The following is an 18271-nucleotide window of genomic DNA, read 5'->3' on the forward strand; positions in this document are numbered from 1 at the left end:
TGCTTTTGGATCACGTTTCCTTTTTATTTGCAGCAGAGGTGAAGTTTGGAATAGTTGCAATACCTTGGATATATGGAGATACTTGGTTTAACTAACCACGTGTAAAAATTATAGAAAATATTGTGGCAGTTATTAAAAGCAGCAATTTCCCTTAAGAATGGCAGATATTTGAAAGTATAAATAATGTGCTGTGAAGTAGTACAGAGAAGGGTACCAACTGTAAATGAATTTACAGTAATAATTAGTAGGAAGTATTTAATTTCTAAGGCCATGTCATTTTTTATAGAAAGGCCGTGTGATCCAAATTCAGTGGAAGCAAAATCTTAAGCTGTCTTACTCATACTTTGGTCAGTTGAATTATTTGGCATAAAGAGATATGTGATTAAATATTTTAGTTGCAAATCAGGTCAGAAGTTAAGGTAATTAAGTTTTAATGTCCATTTCTGGAAGAAGCTTCAGTAAAGACACATGGAAGATATTGTAGACTTTAAGACCTTCATAACTATTCCAGTAAGCTATACGTCAATTACTTTTCAGGGAAAATGATTTTATTTATGTTCTGCAGATGATACATTTAAAAACCATTGCAAAAAATATTAGTAGGCAGATCTAAGCAGAGTAGCTTTAATTCCAACCTTCTATAATCCCTGCTGTTTCTATCGGCATGAAGTTTTTCACATTTGTTATATTCTAAGTGTACACCTACATTTTTCAAACAATGCTAAAGTCATTGACTATTAATGCTGTTTTCACAGAATGAAAGCTTTAAGAAGTAAGCTCATAGTAAGTTCTCATTTGCTCTAATGCTAGAGTAAGACTGTTTTTACCAATGTGTTTTTAATACTTTGATCTAATTTTGGTTATATCAAGTACATATTTTCTTGTAAACTAGTTTTATTATTCTTATCAAACTTAGATATTTCAGCATTGATAAGATATATTTCTATTGTACTGTCACCAGTGCAATATTCAGTTCTTTAAGCATCTTGAAATTGGTAATGTCAATATTTCACTTCTGTGCAGCTGTCAAATATAGAATAATTTCAGAACTTTGGCATGTCTAACAAATTCTAAGCTGCTTAGTTATTTCTCATGAAATGTTAAATGAAGTAGGTTTTATGTAAACTGTTCTCTTTTCTGTCAAAACATGAAGATGCTTGTCTCCTTTATAATATTTTTTCAAGGGTTTCCTTAAATAGGGAATGTATGAGAAATCACTCTAGCTTTCAAACTGATGTGCTGTATGTTGTAAAGTATCAGCTCAGGATAGCTCACTGCAAATAAAATGTAACTATTACTTTAAAGCCACAGCTTTCTATTGATAGTTCAGTAATGTCTCAGCCTTCAGGTTTTCTTCATTGAATTGGTTGAGCCTGTCATGCTGTAATATAACACCCTATCCCAAGGTAACCTTTCATATTTTAACACCTGCCTCCTCAAGCCTGACCTATGAGAAATCTCCAAGAATCCTGGTTGTTGTTTTTGGACAGTTCTCTGATATCATACTTTTATATGGTACTTAATTATATATATTAGGAATGGGAAGACACTGTGTGTGCCTGTGTATGACTCTAGGTTTTCTAATTTAGACGAGTATTAAACATAGGCCTAAACACAAGCAGAATAGTTGTCATTGCCTTAAGCAGCAGTATGCCAGAAGGAGCTCCCCCATCTCCTTGTCTTGCACCAGCTGCAGAAGGGTAGTCTTGGCTGTAGATGCTGCAGCAACCACCACCACCAATTGAGGTATTAAACTCTGATATGACAGCTACTACTTGAGGTCAGTCACAGCCAGCAGAAGCAGTCACCATCACCTTTGCTTTGTTGTGCAGCTGGAGTAAAAAGCCTAATGTTAAGCATGTTCTTTGTAGATCTCCATCCTATCTTCCATTTCTTGGCTGTATATATTTTGTTGAAGTTGTCTAGCATGTTGTTGGTTTTCATCTGAGGCACAGCAAAACTGAATGTTCCAAAAATATTGTAAACCATAAGCCATATGTGAATACAAGCAGGTTGTTTTATAGTAATTAATGTTAGTGGCTTAGCAGGAGAATTATTCTTATATTCTTATTGCATCTTTAGACACTTTTTTCTTTAAACACAAGATGGCACTACTGCTATTTAAATGGCTCTTGTTTCCTATTAGCATTTGAGTTATTGAAGGTTTTGATGCATTAACATATGTTTTGAAATGTTTTGGGGTTTTTTGCATAGCACATTAATTCAGGCTTTCTAGCAATGATGTTCTTTTTAACAATTCATGTATCCTCTTGTCCTATTAATGAGGCATAGTTCACTGTTAGTAGAAAACGTCTGGACAAATTTGTTTTCCCTTATCAACTTAGTTCACACAGCTGGCCTTTCACTAAGGAACAAAAAGCTCAAACTGTGTATTGACTCTTAAAATCCAACACACTTTCTTGTATGTGTTATTACCTGCTATATTACCTGTTACCCACTAGCTTTTTTTTTTGCCAGTTTTCTCAGAGTTGTTAAAATTGTGTGTTAAACATTTCTATTTGAACGGCCAGAAGTGACAGCTCTGGTCTTCAAAGTGACTAAGTGAACTAATCATTGCTGGTATTCACACATGGTAGAAGCTGGGAAAAGCCAAAAATAACTCAAATTATTTTCTATGTGCATAGTTGAGCTTTTGTTCAGTACCTTAGCTTTTATGTCTAACATAGAAAACAAGTCTTATGATGAGGAACGCCCGTCTTTTAATTCACAATTCCAGATGAGGCTTCATGATCTCTTTTCAAGCTGATGTAAGTTTAAGTACAGCAAAAAGATTGGCTCCTGGTCATTGGTGCTGTTTTGTACTATGGTTTTCTGTTTGGATAGCTGAACTCTGATCTGAAACAGGAGTTAATCTTTTTAAAAACAACCCTGGGCAGAAACTTCATTTAGATGAGTTTTGGTCTCACCATTAAGCTAGGCAGGTGCCAGTGCCAGTGCAAGGTTGTGGGTAGAAAACACGTAGAAAACTGCCCTTTTCAGTTTCAGCCTGAACTAAAATCAGTCAGTAACTTGCATTTTAGTCTGAAAGCAAGTAATTTCAATTTACTTTGAATAGGACATAATTTATAACATTGACACATGAAGGAAATTAGAAGATTATTTCTGGAGTCTTATTCTTAAATTTTTATAATGTATGACATGAATAAAACTGTTCCAACTGTTCAGATAACTAGCACTTGCAATATTGAAGAGCATAATTGATGGTACAATGAAGTATTTCAGTTCTTGAAGGAGTGGAAGTAACTTTTAAATCACATGCTGTTCTTCAGGATACATAGAAAACTGAATGATTTCTCTTAATTATAATGAGTTGACCCAGTTTTTAGCTAAGAGAAGGAACAAGTTTCAGACTGCTATATGACTGGTATCCATTATAAGGTACTCCTAGAACTATGAAATTGTTCTCAACATCTACTTTAGGTGGATAAGTATTACCCTTACAAGATAGTGAAGAACTAAATTATATATGAAAATTCAAGCATGTGGCTGGGAAATAAATTCAGAGTCTGGCCCTGGTCTAGTGGTTAAGCTACATCAAAATCATTCCTTCTCCAGTAATAGTTGAAAGAAAGATGGAAGAGGGAGGTATGGATACTGGTTTACCAGTGACTTGTTATAGCAGCGTCTGGTAGTATTGTACTGCATTTTAAACAGATTGCAAGATTTCCATTCCTATAAAGAGAATTTTCCAAGTCAGAATGCGTTCAAGTGCTACTTTTTTGTTTGACAATGTTGCAAGTGTTTGCTGATTTTATAATTATTCTTTCTAATGTCTTCATTCTTCTCAGTTTACAGATTGTATCTCAGATTACTGTCTTTTTACTAAATGTTAATATGCATTAATACTTTAGCATAATTAAAAGTTCATCGTTTCTCTACTTTAAATATATCTGGTTGGATCAGGAAGTAGGCAGAAGGAGAGGGTGAGATGTTAACTTTATGTAAACTTCAGTGAATAGCCAAGAGTCTGTATTCTGTCCTCTCAGCTAAGGAGATAAAACTTGAGCCAAAGCAAAATTCATCCAATCCAAGTTCTGCCTGAAGCCTGAGGAGGAATGAAGTTTGGCAGAAGTCATAAAATGCTGTATTTGGGGATTTTGGTATTTTCCATATTTCACTTTGCACCTTTCCCATGTGGAAGTGAGGCTCTGCTTTAGTAGAAATCCTGTTAAGTACTGCAATTAATGTAATAAACAATGATACATTAAATATTGGGAAAGAGGCAAATAAAGGCCAGCAGAATCATGTTTATTCTCTTTAAAAAAAAGATATACTTCACTTTTCAGCAAAGATGTCCAGGAAGCTAAGTTTGCCAACTGAGTTAAAGCCTGATTTAGGTAAGTTTACATAGTTGATCTTATTTTTACTAAAACTGTTTTACAAAATGCAAGTATGTTAAAGTAAGAGTCGTAAATCTTGTAAACTATCATGACTTTTTTTGCATTTATCTGAAGTGTAGAACTAAAATTTTAATTCCACTCTTTTTGGGGGCTATCGGGCACAAAATGTCATTGCTGTCATCATAAGGTAAGCCTGCAAATCTTGTACATGGCTTATCGCACTTTAGTCATAATTTTTAGGCATCTGTCACTCACTCTATCAGTAGTGCTGTGATAGCAAAAGTGCGAATAAGCAGGTAATGGAAGGAAAACGGCTGCCTGTTCAGGCAGCATCTGATACATTTTAAATTGAAAAATTAAATATCTTAAGAATAGCAGGATATGCTGAGGTCCACTGAACAAAAAGTTGGACACCATTTTTCAAATGTTAATTATCTTGTGACCACTCTCTCTAAATGAAAATAATATGCAGCTATTTGGATGGATGACCAGTCTGAGGATTTCATTTTTCTTGAAAAAGCACAATACCTATTTACATAAGAAGCAGTTCAGTTGTGAAGTCCGTAGTACTAAAGGTCATTATATAGCATAACTGAAACAGCATACAAATGAGTAGATTTATTTTTTTTTTTAGTGCTTTGCCAGCTTGCAGATCAAATCTAGCTGCCCTGCCTTGTTCTCTAAAGACAACGGGGGACAGCTGTAGATCTACAGCAGTAGCTGCAGCCTTGATATGAGGGGTGCCTTCTGCTGGCCACAGCTCTCTTGCCCTCCTGCTGCAGAATCGCTACCACAGCCCCAGTAGAAGACAGACTAGGATCAGACTGGCAGCTGCAGAACTCTGTATTTGACAACTGCTGCTGTCATCAAGGGGAAGAGTCCATGGGACTGGGATATCCTGAAACTGCGCCGAAACACTCTGGCTTACAATTAACAATTACAGCATGCTCCACTCAGAAAAGTGAAGCTGGAAGGAACCCTCAGAGATCCTTTAATCCATTGCTATGGCAAGGATCCACATGTCTGACAACTTAACCTCTCATCTATTCATAAGCCTCCAATAAATTAAGTTTTTAGAAAAATCCCAGACAGAAAGTTCCAATGTCTTATACTAAAAAAATTCCTGTTAATCAGTCTTCCTTGCTTCCATATTTTTTCTTGTCCTTTCCACAACGAACAGTGACAACGAGTGCTCCCTATCTTTTTGTTAGTCATCTTTTGTGCTGTTGAAAGCTGTCATTGTATGGCTAATCTTCACTTTTGCAGATTTTTTTTTTTTATAAAGTTCAGTTCCTTCTCCTTTTTTTGCGTTGTGTTGTCTAAATCTAGGATGTCTAAATCTATTAATTTCCTTTGACTTGGAATTTTTTCTCCTCTTTCTAAAACTTGTGCCCAGAACTAGAGAGATTTAACTGTGGCCTTGTTGGCATGAAAAAGCAGAAAAAAATTGATTTTTTTTTTTTTTTCAGTCTGTGTCTGTTCTTCTTTACTATGTTTACCTAATGGTTTAGGGATAACTTCAGTTTAGGGTGAATTTTATCGTACTTAGTAATACTGGACCACATTTGTACTTAAATATTATCAGATTCATTTGATATTCAATTCTATTGTTTTACTCCCTGTTCTTTGATAGCAAGAAGTACTTAGAAGTTTTCTTTGTTTTATGAAAACTGGAGAAAAGAGAATATTGAATTTCTTTTAGTATTTTCCAATCCTGAGAGAGTTCAAGCATTTTCAACATCTAATATTTGCTGTTCTTCCTACTGAAATAATGGTGGGGGTTTTTTGCCATCTCACTTCTGGTATACTCATAAAATAGTTTATACTCCTGAATTCTAATAGCCTTTGACTGGTTTTGTTTGACTTTGCAGTGATGATATCTGCACTTAGATGCCTCATTTTCTTTTGTGTAAAATTCTTCTAGGTTTTCAGATCTGTGAATAACTCCCTTAGGCAATTATAATCTTTTTTATTTTACTTGTATCTTTCCTCTTAGCATGATAGCTTTTGCATAGTGTTCTTCAGATTGTCAGCTTGCTTGGTTGGATTTTTTTTGTCATTTATGTGGCCATATCTACTGGCTCTAGGAGACAGCTGAAATGCCTTTCTCCCAGGTTCATTATCCTTGCCATTTTCTCTCCATTCTTTCCATGGCTTCTTGAAACCTACTCTTCCATGATCTCATTCTCTCAAATTACTTTTCTCTCTATAAATCTTTAACCTACTCCTTTTCTCCCTAAAAAACACAATCTGAAGTATGTGCTTCTGTATTTATGCTCCACTTTCTAAAACAGAAGTTATCTTGAACATACTCTAGTCTGCATTATACCATTGTTTTTCAGTGTTGCAGTCCACAGGATTAAGGTACCATTGCCACTAGGTCCTGTCCTTTGGTTTAGTGACTCAAAAGAGCCTCATCTTTCCATCCTTCTGAAGTGGTGTATAGTGAGTCATCACACTGTTGTTCCTTCCTCTTCATCTGAAACTAATCCATTAACAAACCATAGATTCTTCCCTTACTTCAGGATAAATAATATGCACTAGTGCAGTTAAAGTCTTTACCCCCAGTTCTCTGTCCTGAAGGAGTTGTCCACCTTCGACAATGCCTGTATTGTCTGGCACGTTAATTTGTATGGGGTTTTTCCTGTCCTCTACAATGCTTCTGGAATGTGTACACGTGCTTTTCAAATACTTAACCAGATGCAGTTTAATAAATGCACATTTAATTTTATGCCTGTTGCAGTTAATAAATGATTATATTCAGACTGATTAATCCATGTTAAGAGTTGAAAAAACATTAAGTTACTAAATATTCAGACCTGAAGAAAACAAGTATCTTAAGAGGTTGTGGTCATTAGAAGAATTATAAAAACAAGTAATTGCTTTCATTCTTTTACTCTGGATTCATCTTTATAAATGTGAAAACTTAAAATGTCAACATCTGAGTGGTTGACCTAGTTTCTTTTTATAATCCATGCTTTACATTTGACTTAGCTAAAATTTGGCAGAACAATAATTTCTTTATTTTTGTTGGAATGAGACAAATGTCTCCTGAGAAAATTCAGTTTGTGTTGAGTAGATGTCTGTGTTTAGTCAGTGGAAATCTAGTTGCTGTGCTTTTCAAATGCATGTTAGATGCTCTTTGTAGAAAGTTTTGCAATGATTTAGTGAAATTAATATAGTGATGCTTCCAGAAAGTGTGTGGTTAAATGTTTCTCTTTAACTCTTAATCCTGCTTTAAAGATGACCATTGCATCTATACCCTACCCACAGATGTAAAACAATAGCTTTTTTTAAAAGTAATTATGTAAATTGTATCAAGCTTTTACTACTAAGGGTTGTCTTGTGCTAAAATTTTGGAATGAAGAGTTAAGAAATTAAAGCATTAATTTGTGAATGCACAGATAAATTCAGATGTGCTGATGTGTTAAGGATCACCACGTGTACAGACAGAACACAGCTAGAATGGAGCAGCACGTTTACTGGTTCAAGGCTTTTGTTAGTATTAGAATTCACTCTGTTATGAGAACCTTATCTGCTGCGCAATAAGCAAGATGTTATGAAAAGTTTTTGTGGCATTTTGTACAGTATTCAAAAAGGAAATCTTCAGCTTTGCATACCAGTGCCAGGTGGCCTTTGGTAACAATTGATGTTTCTCTTACTAAAAGTGTGTGTGTGTGTGTGTGTGTGTTTGTGTGTAAATAGCCTGTTAAACCTCTTCCATACAGTTTCCTGAAGTGGAACAATATAATTGTGAGTCATTACAGGTTACGTGTTCTCATGCTGTCTGGATGTCACTGCAGTTCTTAAACTAAAATAGTTGCATCTTCACAAGATTGCTAAACCGTGTTCCATGGAAGCCAGTATTTTTTAATCTGATCAATGAACATGGGCAGAGATGTTTGAATTTTTTTTTTCTAAGGAGGAGTCCTGTTTGGCTGTTAGTCTCTGTCCCAAGAAGACACAAATATGCATAACAGTTGTTCATGACAATTACCTAATGGCAACCTCGCAAAAAAAGATTGGTTACTTTGTTCAGGATATGGTGTTGAAAACTGGACTGAAAGGAAATAGGACTAAGGAAGAATACAGGAGTAATAATTCATAGAATGGAAGTATAAACTATATGTCAAAGAACAAAAAAGAAAATCTTAGTTCACTTAATGCCTGCATTTTGCCATTCTTTTTAATTAATACTGATTCATTTTCAGATGTCAAAGACAACTCTTTCAGTCGATCCCGGAGTTCTAGTGTAACTAGCATTGATAAAGAGACACGCGAGGCAATTTCAGCTCTTCATTTTTGTGAGACTTTCACAAGGAAGGCTGATACATCACCTTCCCCATGCCTGTGGGTCGGGACCACGCTGGGTACAGTGCTTGTCATTGTGCTGAACTTACCCCCTGGAGGAGAGCAGAGACTTCTTCAGCCAGTAATTGTTTCTCCTAGCGGTATGTACAAAGCAGATGGGTTAAAGTAATGTTGTTCAGTTTTGGTTTTTTAAGAAACTGTTTTTACCTCTTCTAAATTAATTGGAAATCAATACATACTTCTTTGATCTAGCTACTAAATTTAACAGTCTAGATTGGTTACTTCATTACCAGAGTTTCAAAGTTGTAAAGTTGAAAATATCTCATATAATATAAAAATAGCACTTTAATGTATACTTACTGTGAAAAACATTCTTCCTAACCTTATTGTAGTACATGGCAGTCATTAAACAGAGAGAGCAGAGTATTTAAAATGTTAAATTTATTTTTTGCAGTTATGAGGTGAGAAACTTTCAGTTTTCTTACATCATAAAAAGGGAATACAAATTAAGGATTGCATATTGAACAACTAGCTTCAAATATTAGTGACAATATATTCCTTTGGATTGTTGTGAGAAGTCTTGTATCTTGTTTTTCTGATACACAGCAACTGATTTTTTTATGATTATGTATTAATGGTTTGCTGAATATGCTGTTAGGCATAGACTTGGCTTTCCTGCTACCACTGTCTCACTGCTCAACTTTGCTCATAGAGATGGTATCAGGACATGCAAATTGCAAAGCTATTTGATTAAGATACTGATTTGGAATAGTGTGACCTCTAGACCGTATTTGATTTGTGCTTATCAAGTATGGTTTTGGCAGCAGTATTCAGGTTTGGTAACATGACAAGGCTGCAGGCTGGACAGCATGTTTAATCACTGGATCTGCAGCATGAACCTTAAACAATACTGCCATGTGTTTGATTTTTCTTGTCTTAGCAAATGTTCATGTTTTCACTTGCATGTGAATAAATGTAAGTAAAATAAGATATGTATTAGCCTAAGATCTGGCACACAGTGATTTAAGCAGTGAGGAGGGAAAACTTTTCCTCATTTTATACAAAAGAGAAGTGGATTCAAGTGTGAACTGCAGGGAGGAAAAAAAAGTTACTCGTTTCTGAACCTGTCTGCAATGTAGAAAGAGGTAGTGCTTACCTCTGACTGATAGCATATATTGCAGATACTAAGCATATTGCGTACTCCTGAGGAGAGAATGAAATTCATTCAGTGACGCTGAACTTGAATACAAATGTGGATTCCAGCTTGGCTCTCTTAATGTATACATTTCCATTGAAGAGTATGCATACACTTAACTCCTGAGAACTGTCTTAACACTTTCTTGAATACATATATGCTCTTGCACATGCTTCATTAGTTTTCAGATTAACCTTTGGATTTCAGTCCAGAGGTTTTTGTAAGTTTGGTTTGCCATGCAGGCAAGCCTAAATTGTTGTTTAGCTTTCATTTTACTAGCTTCTTAAAGAAATATTTTGTAGCTTGAAAGGAAATTTAGGAGAACTGTTTTAGAAATGTGCTCAACTTCTGTTTCCTAGGAACCATCCTGAGGCTAAAAGGGGCAATCTTGAGAATGGCTTTTCTGGATACCACAGGGTCTTTGGTCCCACCAGCACATGAGCCCTGGAGAGAACACAATGTTCCTGAAGATAAAGATGAGAAAGATAAATCAAAGAAGCGACGACCTGTCTCAGTGTCCCCATCTTCCTCTCAGGAAATCAGCGAAAACCAATATGCAGTGATATGTTCTGAAAAGCAAGCGAAAGTTATCTCACTGCCATCCCAGAACTGTATTTATAAGCAAAACATAACAGAGACTTCTTTTGTTCTTCGTGGAGATATAGTGTCATTGAATAACAGTATCTGCCTTGCATGTTTCTGTGCCAATGGACATATTATGACTTTTAGGTAAGACCTGTTTGATAATAACTTAAATATAAAAAGAAAAAAGAGTTTTCTGGATAAAAAGTTTTTTCTTTTCTATAGGAATATGAATGAAACAAATCTACGCTCACTCACTATTGAAGCATCTCTATCACTTGAGGCTGGATAATTTTTATTATGCCTTCCTATTAGTTATGCATGTGAAAGTTTGCCTGTTTAGTTCAAGTTACCCTTAATCATCAAATAGTTTCAAACATGTGATACAAGTCCTTGAGTTTATAAAACTTCTCAAATGTGAAGTTACTCCCTCATGGAGAAAACTGCCTTGATTCAGATCTTCAGCTGGTACCTGGACACAACTCTGAATATTTTTGAGCAGCTGTTTGCATTACACTTGTGCTTTAAGCTTACTTTTTTGTTCTGTAGCTTGCTCATGTCTTAAAGGCCTTAAACTTATACTGTAAAGGCAAGATTAATTGGTAGTGATTGTAGTAGTAAGTCATCTAAAGGGGTTTATGTTATGAGTTTAAACATGCATAAAATTGATGTTTGAATCTGCTTACATGTCACCTATGTCCTCTTGTGAGTATTTTCAAATGCTATTTTATTCTGAAGAGCAGTTGTATATATCTATATCCTTGCATCTACATTTTAGTCATGGCTAATGCCAAGATGAATGTGGAACGTGGCATTATAAAATTGCACCAATAAAATTCCTAAAAGGTTATTTTTAAGGTTGTAAAAACAAGCTTTCAGCTTGAGAAATTCTCTAAAAAGGCACTTCTTCAGGAAGTTTTTAGGAATAAAACTAAAGCTGATCTGATGTATACTACAATTAAAAACTAAGTTTTGATTGTAGTCCTGTTAACTCCATTAGTCTATATCCTAACATATTCTAAGCATCTCTAGAAAATGCTGCTCACCTTGCAGGGCAAGCACTGTTTTTTTCCTAATTAAAACTTAATTTAATAATGTTCAGGTACCATATATTCTAACAAATCCTGTTTTCCTCAGGATTCACTTTGTTTTCTAAAGAACTTTGCATAGAGGTAGGTGCTAAATTACAAATATTGAATTTATCCTTGTATAGGGAAGTTGAATTCCCGAGTATTAACTCCATTTCATAACCATGAATTGCTACTGGGAAGTGGACTTGATGTGCTTTGTGTAAAGTTGTCAAAGCATTGTATCATATCAAAGATGCGTAATACTTATCTACTGATAAAAATTTAGATAGGACTTAAAATTCTGTTACATATTTGTTTGATAACTCTGAAAATGCTACCTGGATGTCATGCTTGTCCTATCAAATATTTTTGTGTTTTGTCTTGAAGCTATAAGGCTGTTTTGTGCTTCCACCAGTCTGAAGCAAAGGACTTCCCTGTTACTAACTTACTCCTAGGAATAATCTAGGTTTAGATATGTGCATGGCAGAATTGTCGTTTCTGGGTGATGTGATGACAAGAGAATATTGCTTTGTGGGGTTGTTTTTTTTCCTCACCTAGTAGAACTTGCCTCCAAAGTCATGTTGCCTATTCTTTCTTTTTTCATAATGAAGTCTCCTGCTGAGAGAGAATCCAGTCTGTAAATTGCAAGCGTAACATTTAGAAATGTGTGCCATTTAAAAAAAAAAAACCAACAAAAAACAAAGAAACCCCAACACATACTGTGGCAGTTACTATATCTTTTTCATTGCTTTTGGCTTCACTTTGCCCCTTTACTGCTTTTTCTTTTCTAGAAATAATAATCTTATGCAGATAGTATCTGCAACAGAAGCTGCTTAACATATTGTTGGTACATTTGCAGCTAACATCTTGTGTGATTTAAGTTTTTATAAAATTTCACAGCAGATGTTTTTGAGATCAGTTTATTTTGGGTTCTATTTATCAAGACATCGTGTTCAGTCACTTCTTACTTGCATTTATTATTACTTTGAGGGAGAGGAATGTTCGGTAGCAAGAGCATTGTTACAGTCTGAGCATGGTGCATCTGTTCTTCAGTAGCTTGATGCAGTAAGTACTGCAGTTACGTATGCAGAAGCAGAAAATACAAGATAAGCACACTTTGCTCGAAGAGGACTTTCTCTTAAATATACAGTCAAACAAAAAAGGTGGACATAATTCATAAGATTTGAGGCTACTGAATTCTGTTTTCCTTTGAAAGCACAACCCTGCATATTTTTGAGTGTTCTTGAGGAGATGTCTTTTAGTTAGACTTGTATTTTAAGTCAAGGAAAAATTCTTCACCTAAGAGGCAGGATGTTTAATTGTAAACTTTTAGCAGATACTTATCAAAATATTTTGGTAGTAGTTACTGAATAATGCTTTAAGTGAATCTGTGACTAAGAGTATAATTTAAATTATGCTTTTAAACACATCTGTGATGGAGATGTTTAAATTTCAGTTTTGAGGTGCTACCTTGAAAAAGATCTCGTATTTATGTTTGGAGATTTTGTAATTGCATTAAATGACATGCTGTTTATGTGGTACTTATGCAGATGGTGAAGAGAAAAATAACACATTGCAGTTTAAAAATCAGCCACTTGATTAATAGTAGACAACTCTGCTATATTTAATGGGTTTTTTAATTCTTTTTGTTAAGTTTGCCAAGTTTAAGGCCATTGTTGGATGTATATTATCTGCCACTCACCAATATGCGGATAGCCAGAACATTCTGCTTCACCAATAATGGACAAGCACTCTATCTGGTCTCACCAACTGAAATACAGAGGCTCACCTACAGTCAAGAAACGTGTGAAAATCTGCAGGTAATGAATTTTAAAAAATAAGAATTATTACTGTTTTCTGACATAGATACACTTGGAGGTTCTCAGTTCTAGCATTCATGATGCTTACAGTAATTAAGTTTGTCATAAAGCTGAGCACTCTGACTTTCATGCTTTGATTTTTCTCGCTGTAGAGTCTGATTCAGGATGAATCACTTCTACTCTTAAATTTTACTATTTCATCTATCCTCTTATATTTGAAAGAGTTTGTTAATTTCCTTTTTGATTGATAAGCATTTTCCTTGTTTAACATGTGTAGTTAACAAAACTCCCATGTTCAATTGATGCTGGTGGAGATGCATGCTGACATAAGTGGGGATTGCTAACTTGGGATAGTTGAAGGAAGCTGTTATGTTTCGGGGGTATTAACAGCTTGGAAAGATTCTCAGCCATGCTTCAGCTTTGAAGTTGGGTAGAATACTGAGATAGTAGAGATGCAGGCTATAAGCTCTACTTTCATATCAAGCATGGATATGAGTATTTGTAGATACAGTTTCAACAGAACAAAATCAGGAGTGTTGCCCAAGTTGTTGAGGGGCAAATACAGCTTTTCTCGAACCCATTTCTTTTGCTGCTGAATTTCATGAGCTATAAGCCTGTGACTATCAGAACAGATGGCTTGGACAGCTTTCCTGGTATGTTTTTATTTTTTTATTTCCTAAGTCTCCTTGCAAAGGCAGATGCCTTTTAAAGCATATTCATTTTGAAATTCAAATCCATGAACTAAATCCTTGAAGAGAGAGAATATTCCATTAATTTGTGTGTGCAATACGTGCCTTGTGTCTTTTCTTCATTGCAAAGGAAATGTTGGGTGAGCTCTTCACTCCTGTAGAAACACCAGAAGCACCGAACAGGGGGTTCTTTAAAGGCCTGTTTGGAGGTGGAGCACAGTCACTTGACAGAGAAGAACTCTGTAAGTTTTTAGTATTTGTTATTTTTCTGGTATTTCTACCCAAGGAAGCCAGTGATCCTTGAGAAATATAGTACCTGTGTTGATAGTACATGACACCTGCAAAGGGAATGAAAAATAACTTTTCATAGCTTTTTAATGTGCAGTGCAACTTACCAACAAGATCAGACAAACTTGGTACTGTTTTCTTACAGGCTCCTTTCACTCATTTATTCAGAAGTTGATTATAAAACAAGAAATGGGACAACTGATCTTATTCTTACTCATCTTTGTGTGGTATCATCTTTGTGTAGTACTGACCATGATTTACCTAATGTGGTTAAACTGAAAAGGGCTGGTTCTGGAGAACACTATTCTGGACAGTGAGAAAATTAAAACTCCATTCTACTTCATTTCATTTGCTAGATTGTTTTTCCTCATTTGACTTGTGCAGAGATGCTTTAGAAATGAGAGCAAGGACAGAACTGTATGATAGTTCAATTAAGTCATCGGTTCATAGAACAGTAAAATTAAAATTTGGCAACATTTTTGTTGCTTTAATATTTTCTCATTGTATTTTGATTACAGCTTTATTTCTTTTACTGTGGTAGTGTGCAGCACTTTAATATATTTAAGGAAAATAACCTCCATTTCTTCAGATACTTGCTAGATGAAACTCTGTATTATGCAAGTTTATTTCTAAGAAGAACTGCTTCCTTTTTAACATGAAACATAGCTGCTGAAATGGATAAGGCTCCCTGGCATTCCTTTTTTTTTTTTAGTCCTTTTGATCTATCTGGTAAAAATTAAATAGGTCTTTACTACTTGTGCCTGTGCATTTTGAACAAATATCAAATATTTAGAGGTTACTTGCTGAGTTAAAAATTCCAGTTCTATTTATGTATGTGTAATACTTCGAAAAGTTGGTCAAGTACTCTACTAGAGGAATTTTGTGTGCACAAATTATATGTTTAATTAGTATGACTTGAGATGGAAAAAAGCCTTCTCATGGCACCAGAAAAGCACTTTTATAACTTTAGAAGCTATCTTTTTACATCATTTCAAGTTTCCACCATCAAGTTTTGACTCAGATCTTCAGAGGAAAATAGTATTGAATGGGAGAAAAAAGCCTACTCAATTGTAGCCTGAAAATGAGTTCAATGATAATTCAAAAGACATATGAAAATGTCTTTAAAATTGTCATATTTAGCATGAGGGTCACAGCAGGGTCTGTAATAAGTGAAGTGATTTATTTTTTTTTATTCTTGGGAATTCATAGAAGGCTGTTTGTAGTGTTAGTTGAAATCTGTATTGTTTTTCCTATAAGCTTAACATAAAATCAGTAGATCTTGAAATACTACAACAAAACTTGTTAAATAAGTTAATATTCTTTTTCCTAGAGGTGAAAAAAGAAAGTGTTTACATTTTTTAAAAACTATGAAATTATGATTTCAAGATTGGATGCCGAAGTGAAAGCAAATAAAAATGCTTTTGCTTTCACTCAATTTTTTGTGGCTTATAGCATTCAGTATGAGATTTACATGTCCATTAATTGTCTAGACCGAACTGGGTGGCTGATGCCCCATTATGAGTAAAAGGGATGTAGTCAGTGCAGTCACTGAGGTCTAGAGAACTGTTCAGGTGACCATTTATGGGTGACTTAAGGATGAGCTGATTTGTTGGACTGCCTTTTCATGATTTACATTATTTTCCCCCCACAAGATTTTTACAGTGAGAGGCCAGACACCTAATATTCAGGTGTCTGCATCTAAAACTGAACATCCATCAAAGGAAACTTCTGCTAGTGGAGTCATACTGGCTGGCTACACCAGCAAAGCACTGACAGAACTGACCACAGCTTGTTTTTTCAAAATTCTCCTGTTTTCTCTGCTGAACTTCCTACTCCCAAGCAAGCTGCATTGCTAAAAAATACTTCACCAGCATGCTTCTGTTGATGACTGTGGTGCCAGCACTGTTAAGAGAGTTTTAATTTCACACTCAAGCTGTGAAAAGGTTATATAATTTTATAACCTGCTTGGAAACTCTTAAACATGTTTGAAAAAAAAATCTCAATTTTATTTAATAGCAATATCTAGTAACATTGAGTAGTGAGTATTGCTCATAGTTAAGCCTGTGATTAGGTATTCAGTGTCCATGCAAAGAAATGACACCTCTTCGTAAACTAGTTACATTGGTATTTATCTAATAATGATAGAAAACATTACTGTTCTGTTTTTGTTGTTTTGCAAATGCCTCCAGTTGGAGAGTCAGCATCTGGGAAGGCATCAAGAAGTCTTGCCCAGCATATTCCAGGGCCTGGGGGTATTGAAGGTGTCAAAGGAGCAGCATCTGGTGTAGTTGGTGAACTAGCACGAGCCCGTTTGGCACTGGATGAAAGAGGACAGAAACTAGGAGAACTGGAGGAAAAAACTGCAGCTATGCTTTACAGTGCTGATTCCTTCTCTAAACACGCTCATGAGGTGAGTCTGTTCCACATTAAACTGAGAGCATTAGACTGGTTCTCTAGCAAACACATGCAGGACTTGCAAGTATCTGACTCCTGCAAAGCCACGTTAGAGGTATCTAAAGGGAAAGCGGTATCACTGATAAAGGGCGCTTCATTTCTCTCTATCAATCATTACTCCTAATAAGTATTAGTATAGGCAGCTTTGTCTTATGGCACGTTGGTTGAGAGCATACCCTCTGCCTGAGCGGCATGTTGACTTCTTAAAGTGTGGTTCAGTTCCCATTAATTAAAGAATTTGTCACTGAATTAGCTAATAGTAATGCTCTGTGTGAGTTTCCTGAAGTTCTTAAGAAAGATCCGATTGTTGTATGCAAACCTCATGAATCCAAGCTATTTTTTTTTCTGCAGTAACCATGTAGGATGGCTGTTCTCTTCCATGTTTATGCAGACCTCTTTCCATTCCTAACTCCTGTGCCAATTCCCATTCTCCCAAAAAATGTCTTTCTATCTGAGGGTAGATCATCAGCAGTGATGCTACCATTAGAAAACTTACCATGCTAAACCCCAACTGTTCGGCAATGTTGTTGTTGTTGTTGTTGTTGTTGTTGTTGTTGTTGTTGTTGTTGTTGTTGTTGTTGTTGTTGTTGTTGTTGTTGTTGTTGTAGTAGTTGAGGAAAGCTTTATTAAAGTCCCTCTTTCTCATACTGACTTGAACGCATATAATTTGTTTGTAGTATTGTACTTTTTGGTACATTATAGAAACAGTAATTAATTTTTTTGTTGTTTTTGTTTTTTTGGTTTTTTTAGATGATGTTGAAGTACAAAGACAAGAAGTGGTACCAATTCTGATGATGCTCATCAATTACATCTGTTTAATTTTGTCTTGATGAAAAAAATCTTGTTTTTTCATTAATTTTGGCAGGACCGTTGAAGTTTGGAGTATTCACCATTGGATACTGTTGTTTCCTAGCACAAATCACACACTGTTTTACCTCAGTCGTGGCTTTAACTGAGGAGCTTTATATTTAAAAGAAACACACTAAAAAAAACAAACTTGAGTGTTTCTTAGCTGTTGGTTAGCTGAGTTGGAACAGAGAAGGTAACTAGAACATGTGGGAAAAAGAGTAAAGGGAAAACGTAGTGTGAGATGGGCAGGGGCACTGCAGGGTCAGTCCTGTGTTAATATTTCATATGCCAAAAGTTTTTGTGCTGTTGTAATTGCTGCCAGTGTTATACCCTCCTGTGAGGAGAGGCAATAAAACAGGGGTCCAAGAGCTGGAATAAATTTGTTTGTCTTGCTGGATGATAGCTGACTTACACTTACCCTCTCTAGGACTCTATATTTACCATTATTGTTGAAGAAGAGTTGAAGTTTGCTGTCACTTCTTTCATCAGAAAAAGCTGGAAGCTTGGAAGATTTCATGTTGAAAATTGTATACATAGTTGATGTGTGCATCGTCTTTTCTTGGACCCCTGATCTGGTATTCTTGTATTCACATCGTATTCTGTGAAGTGCAAAAGAAAAGAGTACACAATTTTTTGCATTAAAAAAGTCAAG

At 35.4% G+C, this 18271-nt stretch overlaps 1 protein-coding gene across 1 annotated transcript in view; it reads left to right on the plus strand.

Annotated features, from left to right (window-relative positions):
* STXBP5 (syntaxin binding protein 5 (tomosyn)) overlaps nt 1-17828 on the plus strand; it is a gene marked incomplete at its 5' end in the record, with an annotated part of 50798 nt that extends 32970 nt beyond the window's left edge. The window contains 7 exons of the mRNA XM_010184929.1: nt 4308-4358; nt 8573-8812; nt 10227-10596; nt 13174-13339; nt 14159-14270; nt 16506-16726; nt 17521-17828. Coding sequence (XP_010183231.1) covers nt 4308-4358; nt 8573-8812; nt 10227-10596; nt 13174-13339; nt 14159-14270; nt 16506-16726; nt 17521-17562 — 1202 coding nt within the window. The remainder of the gene's footprint in view (nt 1-4307; nt 4359-8572; nt 8813-10226; nt 10597-13173; nt 13340-14158; nt 14271-16505; nt 16727-17520) is intronic.
* Between the last annotated feature and the right edge of the window lie 443 nt (nt 17829-18271).

Source organism: Mesitornis unicolor, unplaced genomic scaffold (genome assembly GCF_000695765.1).
Source record: "Mesitornis unicolor isolate BGI_N332 unplaced genomic scaffold, ASM69576v1 scaffold42145, whole genome shotgun sequence".
Taxonomy (NCBI): domain Eukaryota; kingdom Metazoa; phylum Chordata; class Aves; order Mesitornithiformes; family Mesitornithidae; genus Mesitornis; species Mesitornis unicolor.